The sequence below is a fragment of the Rhododendron vialii genome, chromosome 8a, assembly GCF_030253575.1.
Source record: "Rhododendron vialii isolate Sample 1 chromosome 8a, ASM3025357v1".
Taxonomy (NCBI): Eukaryota; Viridiplantae; Streptophyta; class Magnoliopsida; order Ericales; family Ericaceae; genus Rhododendron; species Rhododendron vialii.
Window position 1 is genome coordinate 7,033,730 of NC_080564.1, and position 23,007 is coordinate 7,056,736.

The window sequence follows — 23,007 nt, forward strand, 5'->3', positions numbered from 1 at the left end:
CAAATTACTATTAAAACGAACAATATAAATAGACCAAGATCCAATTCCAAACCAGGTAAGAAAGACAGAAACATCTCACAACCTTGGAAACTAGCAGGAGTAATTTCGGTTCGGTGTAAAATATACAGCCGATCAGTTCGGTCCAGCAAAAATTCCAAGAAATCGAGACCGATCGGTCCCCAAAAATTTGTATAACTCTAAGGTATGTACTTATAACTTATAAGCATATGATATGATACCTATCATGATTGCTTTGAATAAATTTATGTTTTAAATTTTAAAGTCATCTATTTTTTAATTGGCGCCATTCTCCATCCCTTCGCAAAATAGAGCATTACAATTTTTAATAATGATTAATGGCAAACAGGATTGCTTTTGATTTTATAATTTACTGTAATATTCGAAGACAACGTATAATAGAGCTGTAAACGAACCGAATCGAGCCGAACCCTGTTAAGTTCAGCTCGGGTTCGTTAAGGTATGAGTTCGGCTCGAGTTCGATTCAAGGCTGAACAACTTGGCTCGAGTTCGGCTCGTTAAAAATTTTCAAGGCTCGGGTTCGGCTCGGTTGGGTTTGTTAAGGGAATAGTCTGGCTCAAGTTCGGCTCGGGTTCGATTCGAACTTAAACATCTTGGCTCGAGTTTGGCTCGTTAAACTCAAATGAATCAAGCTGAGCCAAATTTAAACTCGAATTGAGCTCGTCAAGACTCAGGTTTGGTTCGGTTCGGTTCAGCTCATTAAACTCAAGCGAACCCAAACTCTGTCATTAATCGTATAGAATTTGAGAGAAAAATAAGTATTGAATTATATATACAACCTTAAATTTTTTTACATTTACGAATAGACCCCTATTGAATTATTAATTAAATTTAAGTACAGGTTCGCAAACCTAACCAAACCGAATACCGTTAGGCTCAGGTTCGGCTCATTTACGGAACGAGCCTAGAATTGAGGTTCAGTTTCAGTTCGTTTAACAGACGAATCGAACTCGAACGAGCTCTTGCCGAGCCGAGCCTCGAACAGTTCGTGAATGACTCAATTCATTTACGGCCCTACCGTAGAAGAATAAAAGTGACAATTTGATCATTACCAACAAACAAGGGAGTAGAGATAGATTTGAAATTAACTCAAAAGTATGTGCGCGCGAGGAGAGATAAGGTGAGAGAGAGTAGAGAGAGAGAGGGATGGTGGTTGAGAGTACTACGGAACGAAGTACGGACAGCATTATCCAAACGAGACCAGCCATTGACAAAGATTCTTCTTTTACGAGCCCTAGCTGCCCTACGAACCCGGCTGCTTTCCCTCCGAGTCAGGGGGCTCGAACGAAGGAAATGGGGCTCAAGACTCCTAAATTTAGCAGAGTTTCAATTGTGGAATTACAGCTAAAAAACTTCTCTCCCTTTCTGCTCCAAATCGGACATGGACACGATCCCGGCCTCCTCCCGGCCCCCATAAACACGAATTTTTTTTCCTTATTCAAATCCCATCCCTTCCACCAAAGCTGACCCTTGATTAATTGCGTTTTCTAGGGTTTCAATTTGAGGCCCTGGAATTCGCTTTGAAAAGGACGAAAGCAAGTGATTCTGGAGCTCCATGTTCAGCTCAATTGGTAAAAAATCTTTCCTTTAAGATGATAATGGATTCATGTTTGATGATTGATTTTGCATTGTGGTGCTGATTTTTTGGGCATTGTCATTTTGGGGTGGTGTTGTTCTTGGAGCATTGTTATGTTCATGAATAATGAGCTAAGAGCAAGTCCACACATCGCTATTTAGGGTGCCAAAGTCATAACTGAGCAAAATTTGTTTTTTTGGACAAAATCCAAGTTCACCCATTGCCATTTGTTGGTGTCAAAAAATGGCAATATGTATATTTGGTGCCAAATTGGCTATTTCCATTTCTCCTACATTATCTAGACCATTTGATTTGCATTGAAAAATGAGACAGAGTTTATCTCAACAGTCTTGATTTGAAATTGTGCCAAAATAGCTCCAAACTGGTACACACACATCACTATTGTGTTTACTTTTTGACACAATGGTAAGCCAAAAATGGCAAAGTAATTTTGGCACGAACGGGTAGACTTGCTTTGAAACGAAAAAGAGGTATTTTGGGAATGAGGTATGCTCAAGGAGGAAAAGTTATTTATTCTTTGTCGTCAAGGATGGAGCCAGATGGGGGCTAGTAGGGGCTGTAGTGTTCTAAAACTCGGAAATACTCGGTGAGTACTCGGCGAGTACTCGGTACTCGGTGCCTAGCCGAGTAGAGTTAGGGCTACTTGGTGGGAATTACTCGGCCAGCCGATTACTCGGCATTACTTGGCGAGTACCCGGCGAGTACCGATTACTCGGTAAAACGAGATTACTCGGAAGTGGGGAGAAAATCGAAAAAAAAACTGAAAAAATGGGGTAAAATGCATAATATGTTAAATTTGAAGGGTCGTTAGTGTAATTTCAGTATAGTTTTATACTTACCCTAATCGAGTGAACACACTAATCAAGCTACTGCTGCTGTTCGAACCGGCTGCTGCTGTTCCAACGTTGAACTTTGTAATTGACTATTAATTTCGTACTTGGTTTCATTTGGTTTGAACGTTAAACTTTGCAATGGACTAGTAATTTTGTACTTAGTTTCATTTGGTTTGAATTATGAACATTGAACTTCTCATTATGCATTATGAAAATCATTTGGGGAACATATAAAATAAAAAATCCAAGTAATTTCTACTCGCCGAGTAATCACCGAGTAATCGCCGAGTACTCGGCCTACAAGGTACAAGGTGGCCGGCCGAGCGAGTACCGAGTACCGAGTTTTAGAACATTGAGGGGCTGTCCCCCTACAATTTTAAGAAACCCAACTTTCTGTTTGACGGTTCAATCTTTTAGTAAATTAAGGAATGTCATTCATTGGCAGGGAAAGTTGTCCAGTGCTTGGAAGTTTTTGACTTTTTGTTGGGTTGAATTCGATGAACATTAAGTTTTTGTACAATAGGTTTTTTGATTTTGTGATTCTAACTGTTTCCGTAGTTTTATATACTATAATTAGTACATATGATTGTTTCTAGTAGTCACATGAAACAGAAAAGGGAGAAATTGAGAAATAGAGTATAGTTATGTGGTGTTGATTTTTTGGGCATTGTCGTTTTTGGGTGTTATTGTTCTCGGAGCATTGATATGTTCACGAGCTATGAGTAAGTCCACTCCTGTAATTTAGGATACCAAAGTCATCATTGGACTTCAGTTTTTTGTGTGTGTGTGTGTGCAAAAAATCTATGTCCACCCATTACAATTTTGATGTCTAGAATGGGAAAAAAAGAAAAAAAAAGGTGCCAAATTGGCTATTGCCGTTTCTCCACGTTATCGAAGCCATTTGATCTGTATGGACAAACGAGACAAGTTTAATTTAATGATCTAGATTTGAGATTGTGCCAAAATGGCATCAAACCGGTGCAGCAGCATTGTTACTTTATGACGTTTTGACACTGTAGTGGGTCATTTTGGCGTAAGTAGGTAGGCTTGCTCTAAAAGGGAAAATAGGTATGATGGGAATGAGGTGTGCACAAGATGGGAAATTTATTTATCCTTTATTGATTCAATCTTATTGTAAAATGAAGGAAGGGCGTTTATTGGTCGGGAATATTGTCTAGTGCTTGGATGTTTTTGTGGGTTTGAATTCAATGAACAATAGGTTTTTGTCTCATAGATTTGTTTGAGTGTGCGGTTCTAACTGTTTCTGGTGTTTTATAAATTTGTTTGAAACAAATTGTGTAGGACTGCACAATTGGTACAATTTTGTTCTTCCTTAAATTCCTTTCAACAAAAAAAGCAGAAAGAAAGATGGATTGTGTATTGTGACAATAATGTGGGGTGTGCCTTTTGTTTCACGGGTTCCATATAGTTATTGGCTATTCACATGTATTTGGATTGGGGCTGGGGAATCATGGATCCACTAGGATTCCAAAATGTGTAGGGTTTAAATAATTGTGCGAGCTAGAATTTCTTGGGTTTGCCTAGGAATTGGGAAGATGTGGGAGTTGTAGGCATGCAAAACAAAGAGGAGTAGCTTGGAGAGAGAAGGGAGTGGGTTTGTTTCACTAATGATGTGGTGGTATTTTTTTTCTCACTTATGGACGTAGGTAGGAGTCGGACAATATGTGTGAAAGTCTGTAAACAGTTTGTATATTTTCTCTTTGATTGGTGTGGTGTGCTTCCACTCATGTTTGTGTAACTGCAATATCCCAAAGAATAATGACTTCACGAGTTTATAGCTCTTGATTTCGATGAAGACAATAGATGCACTAAACTTTACATGGCTGGCAACTTAACGTGAATGAAATGCGGTTAAGATGCTTCTTAATTGACATGTTTTGCTTTATTAGGCTTCCTCATTTGTTGCAGTGTAATATTAGCATTGATTTCGTGCTTAAAGGCATTAGAGAAGCAAACCAACTTATTTAGGTAGTTCTATTTGCTGTTTGCTCTAGGCATTCAAGCCTTATTAATCACTTTTAGAGGGCGAAAACTCTAAAACTAGGGCCCCTTTTGGCCCTAGTATTCACTGCACAGAAGCTTTGCCAGGTCTGAATTAAGGGACGATCCCGCCGTCAGCTACTAGGAAGCAGTGGCTGAAGCATAAACGGCGGATCAGGTGCCATATTTAGATAGAGAAAGTTCCTAGTGAACCCGAATTAGGCCATGGACTTGGATTGACCAATAAAGTGAATTTTCCGTTGACTTTGTACTTGGAAAACAATCAGAGAAGTTATCCAGTCAGCACAGAGTAAATAACCAAAGCTTTATTTGCTCGCACCATCTGTTGCTGCGGCATGTTAAAGAGAAGGTCAAAAGATGATGCCAATAGCTCAGTCTGCCAGAATTGACAATGCCCTTGCTGCCTCAACCTGTATCCCATAGTTAGGATCGTTGTACTGCAACTGCATGTATCCATTTTGCCTATACTTGTCTGATCCCATAGTTAAACTTAAATAAATCCATATCCATTATCAGAACTTGTTAAGTTGGAGAACTATAACACACAAATTTACTTCACTTGTCCAAATCTTTTTTTTTTCTCTTTTTCTTTTTGCTTGAAAGAGCTACCATCATTTTTCGCTAATCTAAAGGTGTCTCTCTTTTTTTGATCATTATTGTTAACAGCCACTTTATTCAACCTAATGGGCTTCAAATTTTCAAAACTGGGGCCAGGGAAGGCTGAAAACCTGACTTTACTCCATGTCCAACATCAGTTTTTTAGTTATCTCTCCAGAAGTTTCTTTCGGAACTTGGTATCGAAGCAAAGGAGGCGAATGCTCGTTGGTGGTTATGATCTTGACATGTCATATATAACAGATCGTTTATTGGCTATGTCATTTCCTGCGGAGCGTATGCGGGCAGTGTATCGTAATCCACTCTGGCAGGTGAAATCTGTACTTGATATGAGACATCAGGGTCACTATAAGGTGTGTGTTTTTTTTGGCCAATGCCCTATCATGAAGATTTTTATCTTTTTTCCTTAGATATCTTTTGTTAGTAGTTCTATAACTGTAGATTCTACAAAGTGAAAATATATGTCTTCTGCAACAACAAATCCTTGGAATGGGTAAAATAGAAACGGAGTTCATGCTTTTGCCTTTCCTAGTTTACGAAATTTCCCAGCTGGTTAAGAAGTTGAATTGATAAGCCTGCTATTACAGTTCCAAGATCACTTGTGGGCTTGAAGCTCTTGTGAGTTGTGATTTGTAGTTAAGACTGCTTTATATGTGGTGTGCTCCTCTTATCTTGATATACAAGCGAATGTCTTTAGAGCTGTTGCGACGAACATCTTTCCTGGTTTGATATGACCACCTTCAGAGTATACATCTATAACTAGAGATAGATGCATATGCATCTACGATATTGTTTAGGATTTATAAAGCAAGTGTATGGTAGATCATGAACTATCGCTCATTTAATTAATCTGTTTTTGTCAAGAAAAATTTTGTGCTCTAGACAGCGGGTTAAGAAAGAGGAGAATTTCATCTTCTAGCATTAGTTCATTGCACCATTAATATAACTCTTTGTTAAAAGTAATGGAGCAAACATCTTTCTATTTTTTTTAACATATATATGAGATTGTTCTCAAGACTATTGTCCAATTGTTTCCTTATATTTTTAAGGTTTTATTTCTTTTGCATTGTCCTTTCAGATATTTTCACTATGCCCAACCTTGATACCTGTACAAAACTATCTCTCTCTCTCTCTCTCTCAACAAGATTCTAATTTGGTCCTTTATAGGTGTACAACTTGTGCATAGAAGAAGCTTATGATCCATCACATTTTCATGGACGTGTGGAGAGGTTTCCAATGGATGACAACCATGTCCCACCTCTCGAAATGATCAAGAACTTTTGTGAAAGTGTGTATTCGTGGCTTTCGAGCGATCCAAAAAACATTGCAGTTGTGCACTGCATGGTATGACTAGAAAACTTTGTGCATCATTATCTTGTTTTCCGTTGAATGCTTCTTTATGACTCAATTGCAACATGCTTTTGGTTGGTGACATCTATTCAATCACCTGTTTTGCTCATTTTTGTACCATTCTGCTTGAATAGGATCAGTCAGCTTACAATTTAGTCATACTGTTTTAACCATACTTAATACAGACACATGCAGCTTGGATTGATTTTTTTGGATATGGAGTTATTGGTTTTGGGTTAGTCAGTTACTCAGTTGCAATAGAAGCTTGATGATTCGTGATTTTCTGACACTGTGTTGTGACTTCTGCTACTCATTTGTGCCTTCGGTGCTGTGATTCATGATTTGTTGATACTGAAGTCCTAACATATGCCTTCGCTCACTTGTGCCTTCTGCAATCTCAATCAGCTCAGTTCCTGACACTAATATTTCTGTGTCGGAAGATAGCAATATTGAGTTTGATTTCTTTGTGGCAGCTCTTTCATTCTACAAACCGTTGCATACTAAAATGGGCTCTACATGGGTGTCTGTGATTTCTGTAAAGGCATGTCATTTGGATGTCCATTTATGAACTCATCCACATGGACATCATGTATTCATAAAAGCTGAAGGTTAAAGCATTTGTGGTGCACTAACAATTTTTCCCTGTTCATTTATACCCAAATTTGGCTCATGTTTTGGTGCATCATATTTAAAATTTGCAGGCAGGAAAAGGTCGGACGGGCATGATGGTGTGTGCTTACCTTGTTTATAGTGGTATGTCAGTAAAGGAGGCTCTTCAAGTGTATGCGCAGAAACGGACCACCAATAATGAGGGAGTAAGTCATACTAGTTCAACATGGGATGTTATGTAGGACCTCCTGAAATTCATGGACACTGAAATTTAACTTTGAAATTGCAGATTTAATATCCCAAACAGGGTCCCAAAAAAACTCAGATTGACAAGCAAAGTTTGCATTAATGAAACTGAAGGGTTATCATTGGTTTTTTCCTGTTGTAATAGTTGGCACAAATGTTTTTAGCAAATAGATCACATTACCCCACAAAAAGGTGCATGCGTTTATGCATAGGAAATCTGACAATGGTTAGCATAGGGTTTGAATAGACATGAAAAAATCGCTGGTTGAATATTATTTTACCCACAACATGAATAATTCTTTTCTCTCTAAGATGCTCTCAAGCTTGAAGTTCAAAACTTTGCTTGTTATTCCTATTATTACCTCCCGCCAATCGCCTCCCGGAACCAAAATAACCATTCTTTGGGCACTAGGTCGGGTCAGTGCCCGGTGCTGTTAACTTAATTTTGAACTATTCCAAAGGATAGGATGGATCCGCCATTGCCAGTCTTGATTTTTCTTCTTGTGAGTATACAGTAGGAACATTGATCTGCATGTATTAACAGGTCTCAATCCCAAGCCAATGTCGCTACGTTGGGTACTGGGAGAATTTACTTTGTTTTCCTAAGGGAGTTGGCCCTCCAGATGTGAACTTGCCTCAACCATGTAGGAGAGAATTGCTTCGAATTCGACTTTATGACACGGTTAACATTGGTTCTGTTTTCTTTGTGGTCTCAGAGTTGCAAGAGGTTAGCCCTTCACACACTTCAAGTTAGAAAACAATATGCTTCACCATGTTACTTTGGTTTGTTGTTGTTTGTATATGTTACCATGAATATATGTTCCTCTCGCTAGACTTGTATATATTTTTCTGATGTGAGGCATTTTATCACTCATGAGGCGAGGTGTAAGCCTCAAGGCGTTGAGGCATAAGCATTTACAATTTATATTTTGAGTATAATAATTGCATGAAGTATTAAAGATTATGTTAACAATGCTAAGTACAACATTTATAAATAATCTGCTGGCCCAATTTTTATGAGAAAAGACATACCCAAATAGGTACTCTCTCACTTCAAGCAAAGATTGATAGGTTGAGAGAGAGGATGAGAGTATGAAGATCTATTGGCCATCTGTCTGAAAAGCGTACGCCTCACTTGAAGTATGTAAAAATGAGGAAAAGGCACACCTTGTGCGTAGCCCCAGAAACAAGGCATAGGCTTTTGGAGGGTAAGGCACAAAGCTCAACGTAGTCTTTGAAAACATTGAAGTTCATTACAATACCCACTTCAATTTATTGTTTGCCAGTGCTTTGATGTCATCAGTCTTCTCTTTATTACAACTAGTTTCCCTTAAGTTGTATTTGGATCAAGGATTTGGGTAAGCAATAAGAAAAAGAAAAAGAAGGGGAATGATATACTCCCTCCGTCCCATAAAGTTAGTCCTCTACGAAACTACGTGCAAATTTTAGGCTTAAAAATAATGTACTTACCAAAATAATTTTTTGTGCAATGTGGATCTTGTTTAATAGATCTCGATGAGATCTTTTGAATAATGCAAAAAATCAAAAAATTATTTTAGTAAATATATTATTTTTAAGTTCAAAAATTACACGTAGATTAGTAGGGGACCAACTTTATGGGACGGAAGGAGTAGTTGAATCATCTAACGCTTAGATCTTGTAACTTTGCTATTTCCTTTTCCTTAGCCAAATCCTTGATGGCTAGTTGTCTGGGAAGGATTTTCTTGCTATTTCTTTCATTCTCTACTCCTATAATTTTACTCTACCCATTTTCTTGTTTAATTTCCAGGCAGATAGCTTGAAATGACTTGTGATAACTGACTCTAGTCAGTTGTCTTCCTTCAGAATAGTTTGTGAATTTGTGCTTTGATTGTTAAGGAAATATAGTCCCACATTGCTTGGGAGTGGAATGGGTGATCACTTAATAATATGAGGGACCTCTCCACTCATTACCAATTGGTTTTGAGATGGATATAAAGTTTCCACATTGACAATTTGAATTTGATTATATTATCAATTATGATTGGATGTCCCTCATGTTTTTTTTTTAATCGGCATTGGATTCGCTCATGTTCATTGTAAACAGGTTCCTGGTGAGCGATATTATCCACCTGTGGAAGTGTTCAAAGGCTGTTGCAGACAAGTTAAAAAAGGTTATCCTAGAACAAATAGTCAACGGTATTATCTCTCATATATCGATCGAGATGGTTGTGAGAATCAATCGGCAACAGTAGAACCTCATCTGGTAGCCCAAATGGACACAGAGAGTCCTGTACTCTACCAGAAAACCTGCCTTGACTATAATTTTGAAAAACCAGTAAAAGTAAGTGATGCTTCATATACTGTATATGTCCTCTTTATAAGTCAATGCTTATGTTTCATTAATTTCAGAATAAGGTGGTGTAACATTTGAAAAAGTAAGGAAACGAACGTCTTTACAAAACTGGGCAAGAACTTCTGATACAAGTTAATTAACCTAAAAATGAGCTTTGTGCATCATTCTGGACTATTTAATTTAGTATTGGTTTGTATCAATGTTATATATCCTTCATGAGAAAGTTATGCAGAATTTGGCTACATTTCAATGAGCTTCTTTCGCAAATATCAAGATTGTGTGACATGTACAAAGCCTTGTGAATGCATTAGATAAGATAATGCCAGGTACATAAGCAAGCCATTTTCTTTTCGACAGGTTACTGGAGATGTGCGTGTCATATTGTATGAAAAGATGATTGGAGGGCGTCTCTTCTATGCTTGCTTCAATACGGCTTTCATTAAAAACAGCTTATTACAGGTATTGTAATAGTTCCTGTTGGCGAGTTTTTATTTCGTTATGTTCATCTACCTAAAACAAGGGACCGAAAGTTTCGCAAGGAAGACTCGGTCACTTAGGATCGAAAAGTGATTACAAATTTACTTATGTTGTCCATCTCTGCTTGGTTGGATAAGATTTCCCACCTGGCCTGAAAGATAAATCGGAGCAAAAAAGTTAAAACTTTAGTATGTGAATTGTTTTCAGGAATATCTCCATATTTTGCTGTAGGCATCAAGAATTTTTTTTTGTAATATGCTCTAGGCTAACCCAAAATTTAATAAACTTATATAATTAATGTCCACCAAACTTGTAAAAAAATATGTAAACATTCAAAAATAAACAGAAGAAAAGTACAAAAAAACGTACACTATTGAAGTTGCGTGCCCTAAGTTGTTTTAGAGAGTATAAATTATTTATTATTAAATCTGAGTTTATATCTTCAACAAGTTCTTTTTCAATGAAGATAATCATATAGGATGGATTGAGCTACAAAAAGAAAATGAGGTGGGCTAGAATTTTACATAAATTTTTTTTTTTTAAAGTTTACCTGGGCTTGAGCCCACCCCACTTTGTATGTACTTCCGCCATTGATCAGGCTTTTATGTAAATATTACCTGGTGACCGATAACGAACCCGTGTTTTGATTCCATTCGATACATCTTGTGTTCATTTTCCCTCGCAACCTTGCAGTTTTCTGTTGGAGACTTGGATAAAGTTGGGAAGAAGGGAAAGTCAATATGCGGCCCTGCATTTTGCTTGGAGTTGCTTTTTGGTCCTGCGAATTCAGACTGTTTGTTCTCTGCTTCTTGCGATGATGGTTATTCTAGCGATGATTAAGCTTTGAAGAGTTTTTTGTTCACATCACTATCTTTTTTTTCAGTAGGTGGTGTATTGACGATTTCTTAGTTTTACAACCGGTGCTTTTTATTCCTATTTTGCCATATATTTTTTCGTTGGCAAGAAGTCAATAGGAATAACAAGTGAAATATTGTGTTTAGAATTCGAGAGCATATGAAAAAAAATATACTGTACTACACAAATGAAGAAATAGTTTCTCTTGGGCTTCTTTCACAAGAGTATCTCTCTCCCTCTCTGTTGCAAATGAAGACTCATCCCATTTTATAATCATTAATTTCCTCAATAGATGGCTATGATCATATGTATCCAATGGCTCTTATTCACCTTTTGAAATTCATCTAGCATATATGCTTACTTCTTCATGCTCTCATCAGGAAGTCAACAGGAATAACAAGTGAAATATTGTGTTTAGAATTGGAGAGCATATGATAAAAAAATAAAAAAATATACTGTACTACACAAATGAAGAAATAGTCTCTCTCTTGGGCTTCTTTCACAAGATTCTCACTCCCTCTGCAAATGAAGACTCATCCCTATTCATTCATTTCCTCAATGGATGGCTATGATCATATGTATCCAATGGCTCTTATTCACCTTTTGAAATTCTTCTAGCATATATGCTTACTTCTTCATGCCTCTTCAACATTCTAAAACTCTCTTTATATATCCCAATCCAAAATTCTCTCGACACGATCCCCACCTCGTGCTCTCTCTCCCTCTCTCCACCCTAGGGCTCATGTCTCGATCTTCCGCCATTGTGACAACTCAGTCTCCATCAATCGCAATGGAAGTCCGCCACTGTGACAACTCAGTCTCCATCGATCGCAATGGAAGTAGTAGTAATGAACAAGGTCTCAATCTTCCGCCGCTGTGACAACTCAGTCATCGATCGCAATGGAAGTCCGCTGCTATGACAACTCAGTCTCCATCGATCGCAATGGAAGTAGTAGTAACGAACGAGGACATGTTGACAAATATATGCTCGCACATGGATTACAAAAATCGGTTGTGCTTTCAAGCGGTCCATTGGACTTTCTAGCACATTGGTACATGTTATGGCCATCGCTACTGTGCAACTACAAGATGAGACAGTTATGTAGTGCATTAATAGGTTGCATAAGCAGCGACAACGCAACTAGGCTTTGAGTGCTTTGAGTGTTGGCACCGCAGCCTTTTGGCTGAGGTCTTTTACGAAGGACGAAGGTCTATATCGAATGACTGGACCTAAGTTGCTTCGACTTGGTAAGTATGTGCAGGTCTATTCAAAGGAGTGCTGGGTTGCATAGAAGGGTGTGTGTGGAGAAGGATCGCTACTGTGCAACTACAAGATGAGACAGTTATGCAGTGCATTAACAGGTTGCACAAGCAGTGACGACGCAACTAGGCTTTGAGTGCTTTGAGTGTTGGCACTGCAGTTTGGCTGAGGTCTTTTACGAAGGACGAAGGTCTATATCGAATGACTAGACCTGAGTTGCTTCGACTGCGAGGCCTGGTAAGTATGTGCAGGTCAATTCAAAGGAGGGCTGGGTTGCATAGAAGGGTGTGTGCGGAGAAGGATACACGTCAACCGTTATTTTTTTGTTTTAAGAAGACTAGTGTGGATGGAATTCATGAATGTTTGGTCTCTTTTGTGTCTGATGGGGCTTGGTTTGCTAGCTCAAATACAGGGGCTGCAGCTTGGGTATTAGATACAGGTGAACTGGAAGCGCCATATCAAGTTGTTCAATGTAAGGCTTCGTCAGCTACTCTGATGGAAATTCGTGCAGGTTTGATGGTGCTACAATGGGCAAGCAAACAAGGAATGGAAAAAATTTGTATCAAGACGGACTGCGAAATGTTTGTGCAAGGTTTGCTGGATCGGCAGCGTGCACCGTTTGATGTTCAATTAGCTCTCTCTGATTTGTTCTTTATGTTCTAATTTTTTGGTTGTAAAAGTTATTCAAGTCTCAAGACTAGCGGTTACGGTTGCCCATAAAAAAGCTAAGGCGGCCGTATCGCACTTGTAATGTTTATTTCATTTATCTATATATGCAGTTTATCTTTGGTCCAAAAAAAAAAACTCTCTATACAACTATACAAGCTCTCTATACAACTATACAAGTCTAGCGCCTAATAGACCGGTCTATTGTAATTTTGGAACATTTTAATTCTTCTAAAACTCTTTAAAAATCTCTAAATTCTTAACCTTATTCAATGTTGTTAATTGCTTCACTACTAGCTAGTCCAATACAAACGGAATATCCTACGACATTATAGATGCTTTCACTATTAGTCACATCGAACGATCGAATGGGTCAAACAAACTGGTCCAGAAAAGTACATGACCTCAAACGTAACTAGCATAGAGAAAATCTCCCAAAACAATCATCATGGGTAAGATTTTTACTCCTACTTTGCTCCAGTTTTCCAAGGTTGTGCAAAACCTGGTTTATATGCTTCGTAATTTGCTTTGTAATTGGCGTTTGTGAGGGTCGGTCTGCGATTTTTCGGCGACGGTGTTCAGGGATCTGCCTTTGCGAAGTTCAGCGATGGCGCACCGGTGGTTTTCGTTTGTCTGTGGAGTTTTTTAGCTTGGTTAGGTTTGGTTGGTCGCAGGTGGTGGTGGTTTGGTTGCTCGGAGGATACGGATGGCGGCTGGGGTGGCAGTGACTGTAGTTCAGGGTTAGGGTTTGGTATTGGGCCTTTTGGTGGGCTTGGCTCATACTTTGTACGGGTTTTGGCTATTTTGGGCTTATATTTTCATATCTAGGCATTATTTGGCCTTTTTGTGCTTTATGTGATTGATCTGGGCATATTATGGCCCTTAAGTGTTTGGGCATTTCGCCCTTGGATTGTAGGCCTCTGCACTTTTTAGGTGTTTGTCCAACCTTTGGTTGCTTCTCTCTCCCCTAATTTGATGTACCAATTTTCAAGTTTTCTTTAATAATATTTTTGCCGTTTCAAAAAATGATCTCTCAAATTGCAAATACGTTTTGCATAGCAATACGATGGAGCTTCGTTTACTTGGGGTTATCAGAACCTTAATATTCTCTTTCAACATGGTTTTCAATAAATTTTCGCACTTATCATTCTCATATCTCTCCACTTACTACACCAAACAATGGCAGAGCTAAGTATGGGCCCGGGGCCCCAAAAATTAAATTTTATAACTAATAATCATGCGTTATATGATTATAAATGATATAATTAGTAGAGAAATTTTAAAAAATTTATATAATGTTGATTTAATCGAGTTAGAAATTGAAGTTGTTTTACATTGTTGTGTAAAGTTTTCTCAATTTCTTTCATAGACGAAAATAAGCACGCATGGACGTTGCGATTGTTGTCCAAAAAAAGATAATATCTTATAGAATATTCGGGTCTGTAAGATAAAAATCAGATTTCGGATCTGAATTATATGTACGTATCTTTTAGTGTGCTCAAATGTAGACACGAAAGTGTTTTCCCTATGATAGTTTTTATTTCTTACAAGTCGTTACAAGATATTAAGGTGACCATCTAAACCTTCCCCTTTCACTCAAGGTGATCATGTGGCCTTAATGACATGAAAACCGCGGCATACCGCCGGAGCCGGATCTCCCCACCTCCATTTTCCGTCTCACTACTGACTGGAACCCTAATGATTCCCGTCCTGTACCGCCGCCAAGCAAACTGTATGTTCACAGCAGCCCAGTTCCTCCAGTTAGACGAGTAGTATCTCGCCGTTCGCTTTACCTTCTCGTTGGCAAATCGGTAGCGGAAATGATCGGTTATGTACCGAAGATCGTCGAATTCTAGAATGAATGCTTCCGCTGGTTGGAGACATTTGAAGGTCGCGTTTGAGGCCGGAAGGCGGTCTATGAATGGGCGACGGAGGCACCACGAGAGGAGCTCGTCGCCCAAAATGGTTCCGGGTTGTAGTGTGGTGGCGGCCAGGGTGCCTTTGCTGAGGGTTTGGCTTCTCTTTATCCGCCCATGAACTATGAATATCATCTTCTGTACTGGGTCTCCTTCTCTCATAATCTGCCACAAGGAAATATGGCCAAGTTAGAAAAATGTTACGAACATTGCGAGTGAATGTTTCAGCTTTGAACTGCGTTCGTACGCGGAAGGGTTGTACCTTTTCACCTTTGGAGAAGACCAGAGGTGTAACGCGGTCGCAGATGTTATCGAGGATGAGATCGTCCAAGCAGTGGAACAGAGGTACCTAGCATAAGAAATTACGATTGGAAAATCGGATTTTTTTTTCGCAAGTTAACGAATGACTTTGGTATGTTGAAGTGCTCAATGCATTCATTGAAGGACGGACGAGACCATCCTCCAACCTAAATTGCAAAAACCTTCAACCATGGTAAAAGTAAGATGCGCGACGACCATAATATAAATCGCGAAAGAAAGTTACACTTGGATACGCAACTCACGCGCAATCCTAAACTTCCATGTTCAGAGCCACATGATTTGAGTTCAGCCTCCAAATTATATGTTCTTTCTTATATGAATGATGTCTTGAATCTAATTTTTCTGTTCAAAGACCAACATGATCTAAGGAACAGAGAAGGGATCACGGAGGGGACAAGTGATCGGGGTTCGGTTTCAAGTGCATATACCTTCTTGAAGCCATAAGAAAAGTACATACCTTCTTGATCAAGTCCAAGCAAAGATGACGCTTGATGTCTCGTCGTAGGCCTTCAGGTAAATCTTTGATCAATTCCATCTCATCCTCAACACCTCCCATGGTCGCCCACCTCTGTCTTTCAAAATGACCGACTCTTTTTCTCAGCGGAACTGGCAACTGTCTCCTTCTCATCCACCACTGCATGTCCTGATATCGCACCTGCATCTTCCTCCTCCTTGCTGTGACCGCGTGCAAAAATACCTTTTTCAGCAATATGCACTCCTTGTTAATTGGCCAATTGGCAACTTTGTATATATACATGAAAAAAGATACAAAGATGATTCACCTGAATATTACCAATCAGTAATGTGAAGAGCATTAGGCCGCCAAGCACCACACAAATGCAGAACAACACTTCTGAGCACTTGCTTGTCGGCTCCAGATTATTGCCCATGGTGCTGCGAACCAAATGCGGAAAATGAGGTGTAACCAATGTCTGGGTCGTGTCTGATTAATACTGGATTCAAAGATCATGACTATGTTGACCTAAGGCTTCGAATATTTTCCTAGGAGTACTAAGGGTGTTTCGATAATTCTGGTAATTGTAAAACCTTAGCACATGTAATGTCGGTAATCCACTAATCCCCACTGCCTCGTAAGTATTACTCTGTACTTGTGATCTTCTTTCTCTTTGAAGAACATAGTCAAAACTGGTGTGAACCGTGGTACATAAGAATTCTTGCTGAACCATAAACTAGTCTGCTATGCTTTTTTGCGTTTGCTCGATTCTTCTTTGTGTTATTGCGTGCCAAACGTATTTCGTTTGTTTTCCCAAGGACCAATGCTTTTCAAGACAATCCCTAGCTACTGAAAAGTAAGTGGCCAGAGACGTTTGATCAGGGCGCGTAGATAGGCGTGTCTAACTCTAGAGCCGAATACATGTCATATGTACAAACAAAAAAATTGGGAATGAGAGTATCTTACCTAAGAGCCATTAGACCCCAAAGATTGGAATAGAGGATTTTAATAGCGGTTGAATTTGTTGAAATGAGAGGAAGAGCAAACTGATAGATTCCATATGGGAACGCTCCATTCACATCGAAGCACAATTCCTTTCTGGCCATCTTTGGAAATGAGGAGTTACGATTGCGTTGAATCTCAAATGTCTGGTAATTTCCAGTACTTATGTAATTCTGCTGTGAGAGGCATGATGCTATTCTTTGAATTGAGAGAATATACCAGCATCCTCCAGCAGCCTGCACGTGTACAAAAACATCAATGGCGATGACAAGCCATGTGTGTGCACACCTGTGCGCGTAAGAGAGGGGGAAAGAGAAGCAGTGCTATGATTCGAAATCATGTTGATAGATCAATTCGTGGCTTTAGTTGGTAAAACCGTCGTTGGGCAACTCAGGGCGTCCTATCCAGTTTGCATGCAACTCAATTAATATTTGGAGACCAATTTTACTGTTCACTAAGTGGAGCAAAGCCCCGTATGAAATCTTCTATGCATCCCCCAAGGCCCGAAGCATTACGTGGCCATTGATCAAGTCTATTATTTATTGCTATACTGCTATACGTAAAAATGGCAAGGAGAGAGAGAGAGAGAGCAATGGACGTACGTACATGAGAGGCGAGGAAGTAGGCAATGAGATTAAGGGCGAAGCCCCACCAGATGGTGCCGAATACGTAGCCTGTGACCTTTCTCATTCTTTGCATCAAGAAAAAGCTGTGGTAAACCTTGGGAATGAACTGGAACAAGAAAATCAGTTCAAGTGTCGTCATTACCACCTCTATTCTTTCTTCTCTTATTAATTTCGGTGCTACAAGCCAATATAAAACCTGCATGAGAGAGAGAGAGAGAGAGAGAGAGAGAGAGAGAGACGATCGTTAAAAGAGAGACCATAGTTGAAGCCTATGGTTTGCAACCTTTTTTTTTTTTAAAACTCACCGGGGATGAAAATAAACTACTCCCCCTGTCAAATTTTAAGTGTCGAAAACACGTGCAATTTTTCAGATCAAAATATAAAGCATGTTCACCAAAGTAAAATCTTTAAAACAATTTTTTCATTAAAAATCTTTACAAAGTCTCTTCATCATTCTTCTCATGTGCGCTGACTTTTTTGCATCTTTAGTTTTCGTTTTTGTAATGTAATATGAGTTTTTTTTAGACTTTTTGCCATTACTTTTATACTTTTTCAATTTCTCTTATCGAAACGAACAATGTGATTACTGATTTGACCATTATCTAGTAAGATTAAAGGACCCCGTTCCAGAAACCTTCTTAAAAAATAAGCAGCTTATTTCACATTTTCAAATTAAAATAAATGAAAAATAAAATTTTAATTTTTTTTGCACCGTTTAAAAGATCTTGATGGGATTTATCAAATAAGATCCATATTAGTAGGAAAATTATTTGCGTAAATACATTATTTTTGAGCTTAAAATTATCTTCTTAAAAAATAATGACTTAAATCGAGTTGCGGAACAGAGCCTAAGAAGATTGTCCAAGGTGGTTTTGGCAATATTTTTTTTTATTTTTATTCAAAAAATTTCATTTATTAGTCTTGCGTCAGATTCTTTTGAATTCTTGATTTGTCTGCTCGAGAGGAATATAAAAAGTAAAAAATAATAATCAAAATTTAGAATATTTCTAGTATACACAAAAAAAATAATCTAAAAAAGATTTTTAGCTTATTTTTTTATTCAATAAAATTTTGGTTTGAATTATAATTTTTTACTTTTTTGATTTCTAACACCAAGACGAACAATCTATGATTCATAGAAATTTAATCTAAAACTAACAAATGCGCGAAAAAAATTAAAATAACCCAGAACCACGGTTTGTTTACCATAGAGGGGGAGAGAGAGAGAGAGAGAGGGAGAGAGAGAGAGATATGGGGTGGAAGGAGAAGACGCGGGACCTGAGGGACGGGAACAATTACGAAGGCGTCGAACCAGAAGGCCTTGGAAGACCGGAGATAGTGAGAAGCGATCGCACGTGGGTCCCACACGAGCTTCCCGCACCCAACCGCCAACGACTCCCTCGACACGTACGCCAACCGAAACTGAACCAACAGGTGGCACAAATGCACTGCGTCCACGCACGTGCGAACAACTGCCGCGACCGCCGCGACCCCACCGTCTACGTAAACCGCAGGCCGTCCACCCCTACTGACGGCAAGCGAGAAAAAGAACACAGGATCGACTGCCAGCGCGACGCCGCGCGCCATCAGGACAGCCCGGTTCCACTTCTGCACGATTTCGCTGCGGGGGTCGAAAACGACGTCGGATGGTCCCGCCGGTTGCCGGTCTCCGGCGGTCCGGTCCGCTTGTGATTTGCGGCTGGACCGGTTTTTGATCGGGAGGAGAGACGAACCGGCCAGAGCCTCCCATTCGGGCTGGTGGGACGGGTCACAGCTCGTGGAGTGGAAAACAGGAATGCCGATTCGGGTACAGGCGTGGCATTCGGCTGGATCGTCGTCGTTGTTGTTTTCTGATTGAGTTGAACGGCGCCGGAAAATTCGACTCCACCTGCAACGGAAATGTTGAATCAACGGAGAAATTGAAAAAGTGCTCGTAAACTAACTCCAACAACTGATTAAAAAAACAAAAAAATTGGGAAAATCGGAATTGTGGAAACTGGAAATGAGGGCGATCAGATGATTAGAAAAAGAATAAATAAACCTTGGCATTTTGGGGAAAATGGAAACAGGAGATTGGAATGGGAGCAGAGGTTAGAGGGAGAATTAAAGACGGAGTGAAGGAGAGAGAGAGAGAAGTGACTCGTAGCATGGATTGAGCGTGTGGGCTCCATGGGTCGTTGGTACGTGGATCGGGCAGAGGTTTTTCGATTCTACTACTTTGTTTTTTTTGGGATAAAAATCAAATACACACTCCCATCTCTATTGCTCATTCAAAAAATTCGGTGAACCGGAAAATTAGACCGAACCGAATTGATCCGTGCATTTTGGATTGGAACCGTCGATTAATGATTCAGACACGGATTCAAAACCGTGACTTGCAATTCGGTCTACGGATCATTATTATGAAACTATGAATTAACCGAATCGGACTATGAAATATTTATTATATATATAAAAATAATTTTTACCTAATGTTATAACTATTTTTACCTAGAAATTAAGTTTCTCCTTTTAAAGTTCTGACCTTGAATCTGTGAACTGGTTTTGCATGTGATGCTTTAAGTTTATGTACTTGGAAACTGTCGAATTGGTATTGAATCTGGTATTTGGAAATTGGTAATTGAATCAGGAAACTTGACCTTTCCTTCATTCATATATCTTTTTTTTCTTGCTAGTTGCTTCTTTTCTTATGTAATAATGTAATCTGTGGATAAAATCGGAGCCGATTCGTGAATCACAAATCGGATTTGATTGAAACCGGATTATAGAACTTTTGGTCCGAACACGAATTGCATTTTCTAAAAATCGGAGCCGATTCGTGACTTACGGATTAATTGATTTTTTTGGAAACTCTTCAAACATGTGTTTAAACAAATGATTGGCTCCGACCATTTGCATTGCATGGGACTCCGTGAGACTACAAAATGGATTTCACATAAGATGAGAACACAAGATATGTGTCACCAGAACCGTTCCATATTTCTATTCTTTATGTTTAACTAGTTTTATGACATACGAATATAGACAGCAATATGTTCACAATATATGATTGGATTTTTTAAGGTGAAATTACACAGAGACCCCCTCATTTATATATTTTGGACACGAATACCCCCTAACTTTTAAAAACGCCCACAGACACCCCCTCATCTACTTTGAAACTAAAAAATCACAAACTTTGTCAACGGAATGGCTAAAATGACAAAGATACCCTTGTCATAATAACACTCACACAATATACCCTTGTTATAATAACACTCACAGATCTCTCTAGCCAACAATTCATTCTCTCTCTGGACTCTCCATCTTCCTCCTCTCTCTGGTCTCCGCCTAGGTTTTCTTCGCTCGGGGGAGCGGCTACCCCTCTCCCCCAGGGCCGCTTCTTTTTTTCCTTTTTTTCTCATTCTTTCTCCTTCTCCTCTCTCCTCTTCGTCGTTCAGTCACGGCTATCCGTTCGGCACCTTCTTGTGTTTTCCCCCGACGATTTATTTCCTCTAGGTGCTACCGGTATGCTTAACGGTGATGTAGGGCTTTCTCATTGCTCCTCCAGTCAAATTTTCACTCCTGGGTGATCCGATCTTGCTTAACGGCGATGGTGGAGTGTTCAGAGGCTGTCGATCCAGATTCCTGGTTTGGTTGGTGGTCGTCGCCGCCGTGCTTTTGGGTGGCATCGATTGCTGATCTTCTGGTTATGGTGTTGTCAGCCTGCAGGTTGGTGGTTTCGGTGGTGGTTGCGTGGTGGGCGGCGGGTTTGGAGTTTTTTGTTTTTGTTTTTTTTTGCAGGTTGTCTTTGGGAGCTGCAGTGGCTGTGGTGGTGGTGGATGGCTCTGGTGTTGGCGGCTGTGAGGGTTGGGGGTGATGGTGGTGGGTGGGAGGATGTGTTTCGGGTGGATTGATGAGTTTCAGATGGGCTCCTTTGCAGGTGGTGGCTGTGGGTGGGTTATGGTGGGGCGCCTTATGGTAGGGTGGTCGTGCCGTTCTTCGGGGTAGTGAGGGTATTCAAAGTGTGCGAATGAGAGAATGAAACAAGGGTTTTATGGCTGTGAGATTGCAAGCGCCCTTGGTACTGCTATTGGCACCTTCCATGGCTGCCAAGAGGGGGGGGGGGGGGATTATACAGATTCTTTCAAAGGTATTTTTGTCTAAAAAAGGCCAAAAGCACTAGCACTTGCCATTGAAACAAATGGCAATTCAACGGAGGGGGTTAACTTGGGTAACGGTAATACATGATGGGGTGTCTGTGGGCATTTTTAAAGGTTAAGAGGTGTTCGTGTCTAAAACGTATAGATGAGGGGGTCTTCATGTAATTTTACATTTATTTTAATTCAAGTGATCATTTATTTTACATATTTGCTTAGGGAAAATTCTTTAGTGCCCTTGTGGCACTACGTGGTGTCATAGACACTTTTTTTACACGCATTGTTGTGAAATCCAAAACAAAATATATAGGCCATACACTAATGTGTGATGAAAAAGGAACCCAAGACGCTAATAATATATTGCGCACAGGGACCTTTCAAATTGAATAGGTTGATTAGAGAGCATCATGTGGGCACGCGCCCCAAAAATTTTCGATTTTTGTTCTTTAAAAGATCGGGTGCGGCCCTCTTTGAAAAGCGCAGTGAAATGCTTCGATTCAGAGTCGCCTCTCGGGTTTTAGCGGTAAAACACCCAAGGAACCGAACTTGAAACACTTTCCACGTTGTTTGATTTTAAAAAGGCGTAGACTGGTCCGTCCTCACCTTCGATATCTGAGGTTCGGGAGCCAGGTTACGATAGGGGAAGGGTTTTATGGCACCCCTCTCGCCCAATCCAAAGATCCGTCTCTACTCGGGCATTTTATAAAACGTTTGCATTTTTCTCTCATTAATCATTTTTTAGCCAATTAGGGCGGGGGAACAGTTAAAGGGGGATTAAAACTGTAACAAGTTGCATTTTATGTGACAAAATGATATGGATGCTTATTGAAATAGTATAGATTGAAAACAGACTTCTGTGAGCGTTTTAAACAGACTGGATAACAATGATCCGAAATGACATGCGCAAGAAGAAATCTGCGTGCACTGGCCAAGCCACTGCATGCAGGCTTCACCTGCGCACGCCACTCATAGACTGGCGTACTCCAGTAAGCCTAAACCCACAGCTCTTATTTTCAACCCTCTGGGCTCTGGAAAGGACCAGTGCACACCCAGGACAAACCACGCAGTTTATAGAGCAAATATTAAGCAGTTACAAACAATAGAAATGGACTTTAAAGCAATAAAATGAACAGAACACCCCATAAACAGTGTGGGGAAATAGACACGGACCAAGACTAAGCTACCATGCAAGGGCCAGCCACTGGGCCTTGACATAACTGTTGTACGCCAGTCATGTGAGACCGTACGCCAGCCATATCTCTTGTCCAGTGCTTGGCTTTGCATCATCTGGGTTCTGGAACATGACTAGAAAGATCCCAGAGGCCTTCAAAAGCGGATATGAATAAATATTGAATGCTACAACTAAACAGTTCTAAAATACAGAAAGCAGTAAACTAGCTTTTAGCATGCAATAAGGTGATGAATAGACAGGAAATAAAGCATAAAACAAAGCTCTGGACCCCATTTCACAACTGGAGTATGCCAGTTTCGGAGGGCTCGGAACTGGAGTACACTAGTTCCAGACAGATTCCAGACAGATCAAATTTAAAACTGTACGTATTGCCACGGACCGGCGCACGCCAATTCTAGTCAGAAACGATTTTTTTTTTTGTTTTTGAAATCTTGACAGCTTTAGGGCCAGGA

General features: G+C 39.8%; 2 protein-coding genes across 4 annotated transcripts; one reads left to right on the forward strand and one right to left on the reverse strand.

The window, feature by feature from the left end:
* Nucleotides 1–1,116: 1,116 nt before the first annotated feature.
* LOC131335126 (phosphatidylinositol 3,4,5-trisphosphate 3-phosphatase and protein-tyrosine-phosphatase PTEN1) lies at nt 1,117–11,184 on the forward strand. 2 transcript variants are annotated; one of them, XM_058370339.1, is made up of 8 exons: nt 1,117–1,610; nt 5,158–5,459; nt 6,274–6,450; nt 7,158–7,271; nt 7,856–8,038; nt 9,398–9,634; nt 10,004–10,105; nt 10,817–11,184. In XM_058370339.1, the coding sequence occupies exons 1-8, from the start codon at nt 1,595–1,597 to the stop codon at nt 10,961–10,963; spliced, it is 1,278 nt and encodes a 425-aa protein (XP_058226322.1). In that variant the 5' UTR covers nt 1,117–1,594; the 3' UTR covers nt 10,964–11,184. The 2 variants fall into 2 exon arrangements, with proteins under 2 accessions (XP_058226322.1, XP_058226323.1); XM_058370340.1 differs by having other exon boundaries at nt 5,158–5,417.
* A 3,219-nt stretch (nt 11,185–14,403) lies between these two features.
* LOC131335124 (cyclic nucleotide-gated ion channel 2-like) lies at nt 14,404–19,384 on the reverse strand. 2 transcript variants are annotated; one of them, XM_058370337.1, is made up of 8 exons: nt 19,266–19,384; nt 18,503–19,112; nt 17,205–17,420; nt 16,563–16,834; nt 15,925–16,036; nt 15,600–15,839; nt 15,084–15,170; nt 14,408–14,986 (listed from the first exon to the last, which is right to left on the reverse strand). In XM_058370337.1, exons 1-8 carry the CDS (start codon nt 19,271–19,273, stop codon nt 14,498–14,500), a joined length of 2,034 nt encoding a protein of 677 aa, XP_058226320.1. In that variant the 5' UTR covers nt 19,274–19,384; the 3' UTR covers nt 14,408–14,497. The 2 variants fall into 2 exon arrangements, with proteins under 2 accessions (XP_058226321.1, XP_058226320.1); XM_058370338.1 differs by lacking the exon at nt 15,084–15,170 and having other exon boundaries at nt 14,404–14,986.
* Between the last annotated feature and the right edge of the window lie 3,623 nt (nt 19,385–23,007).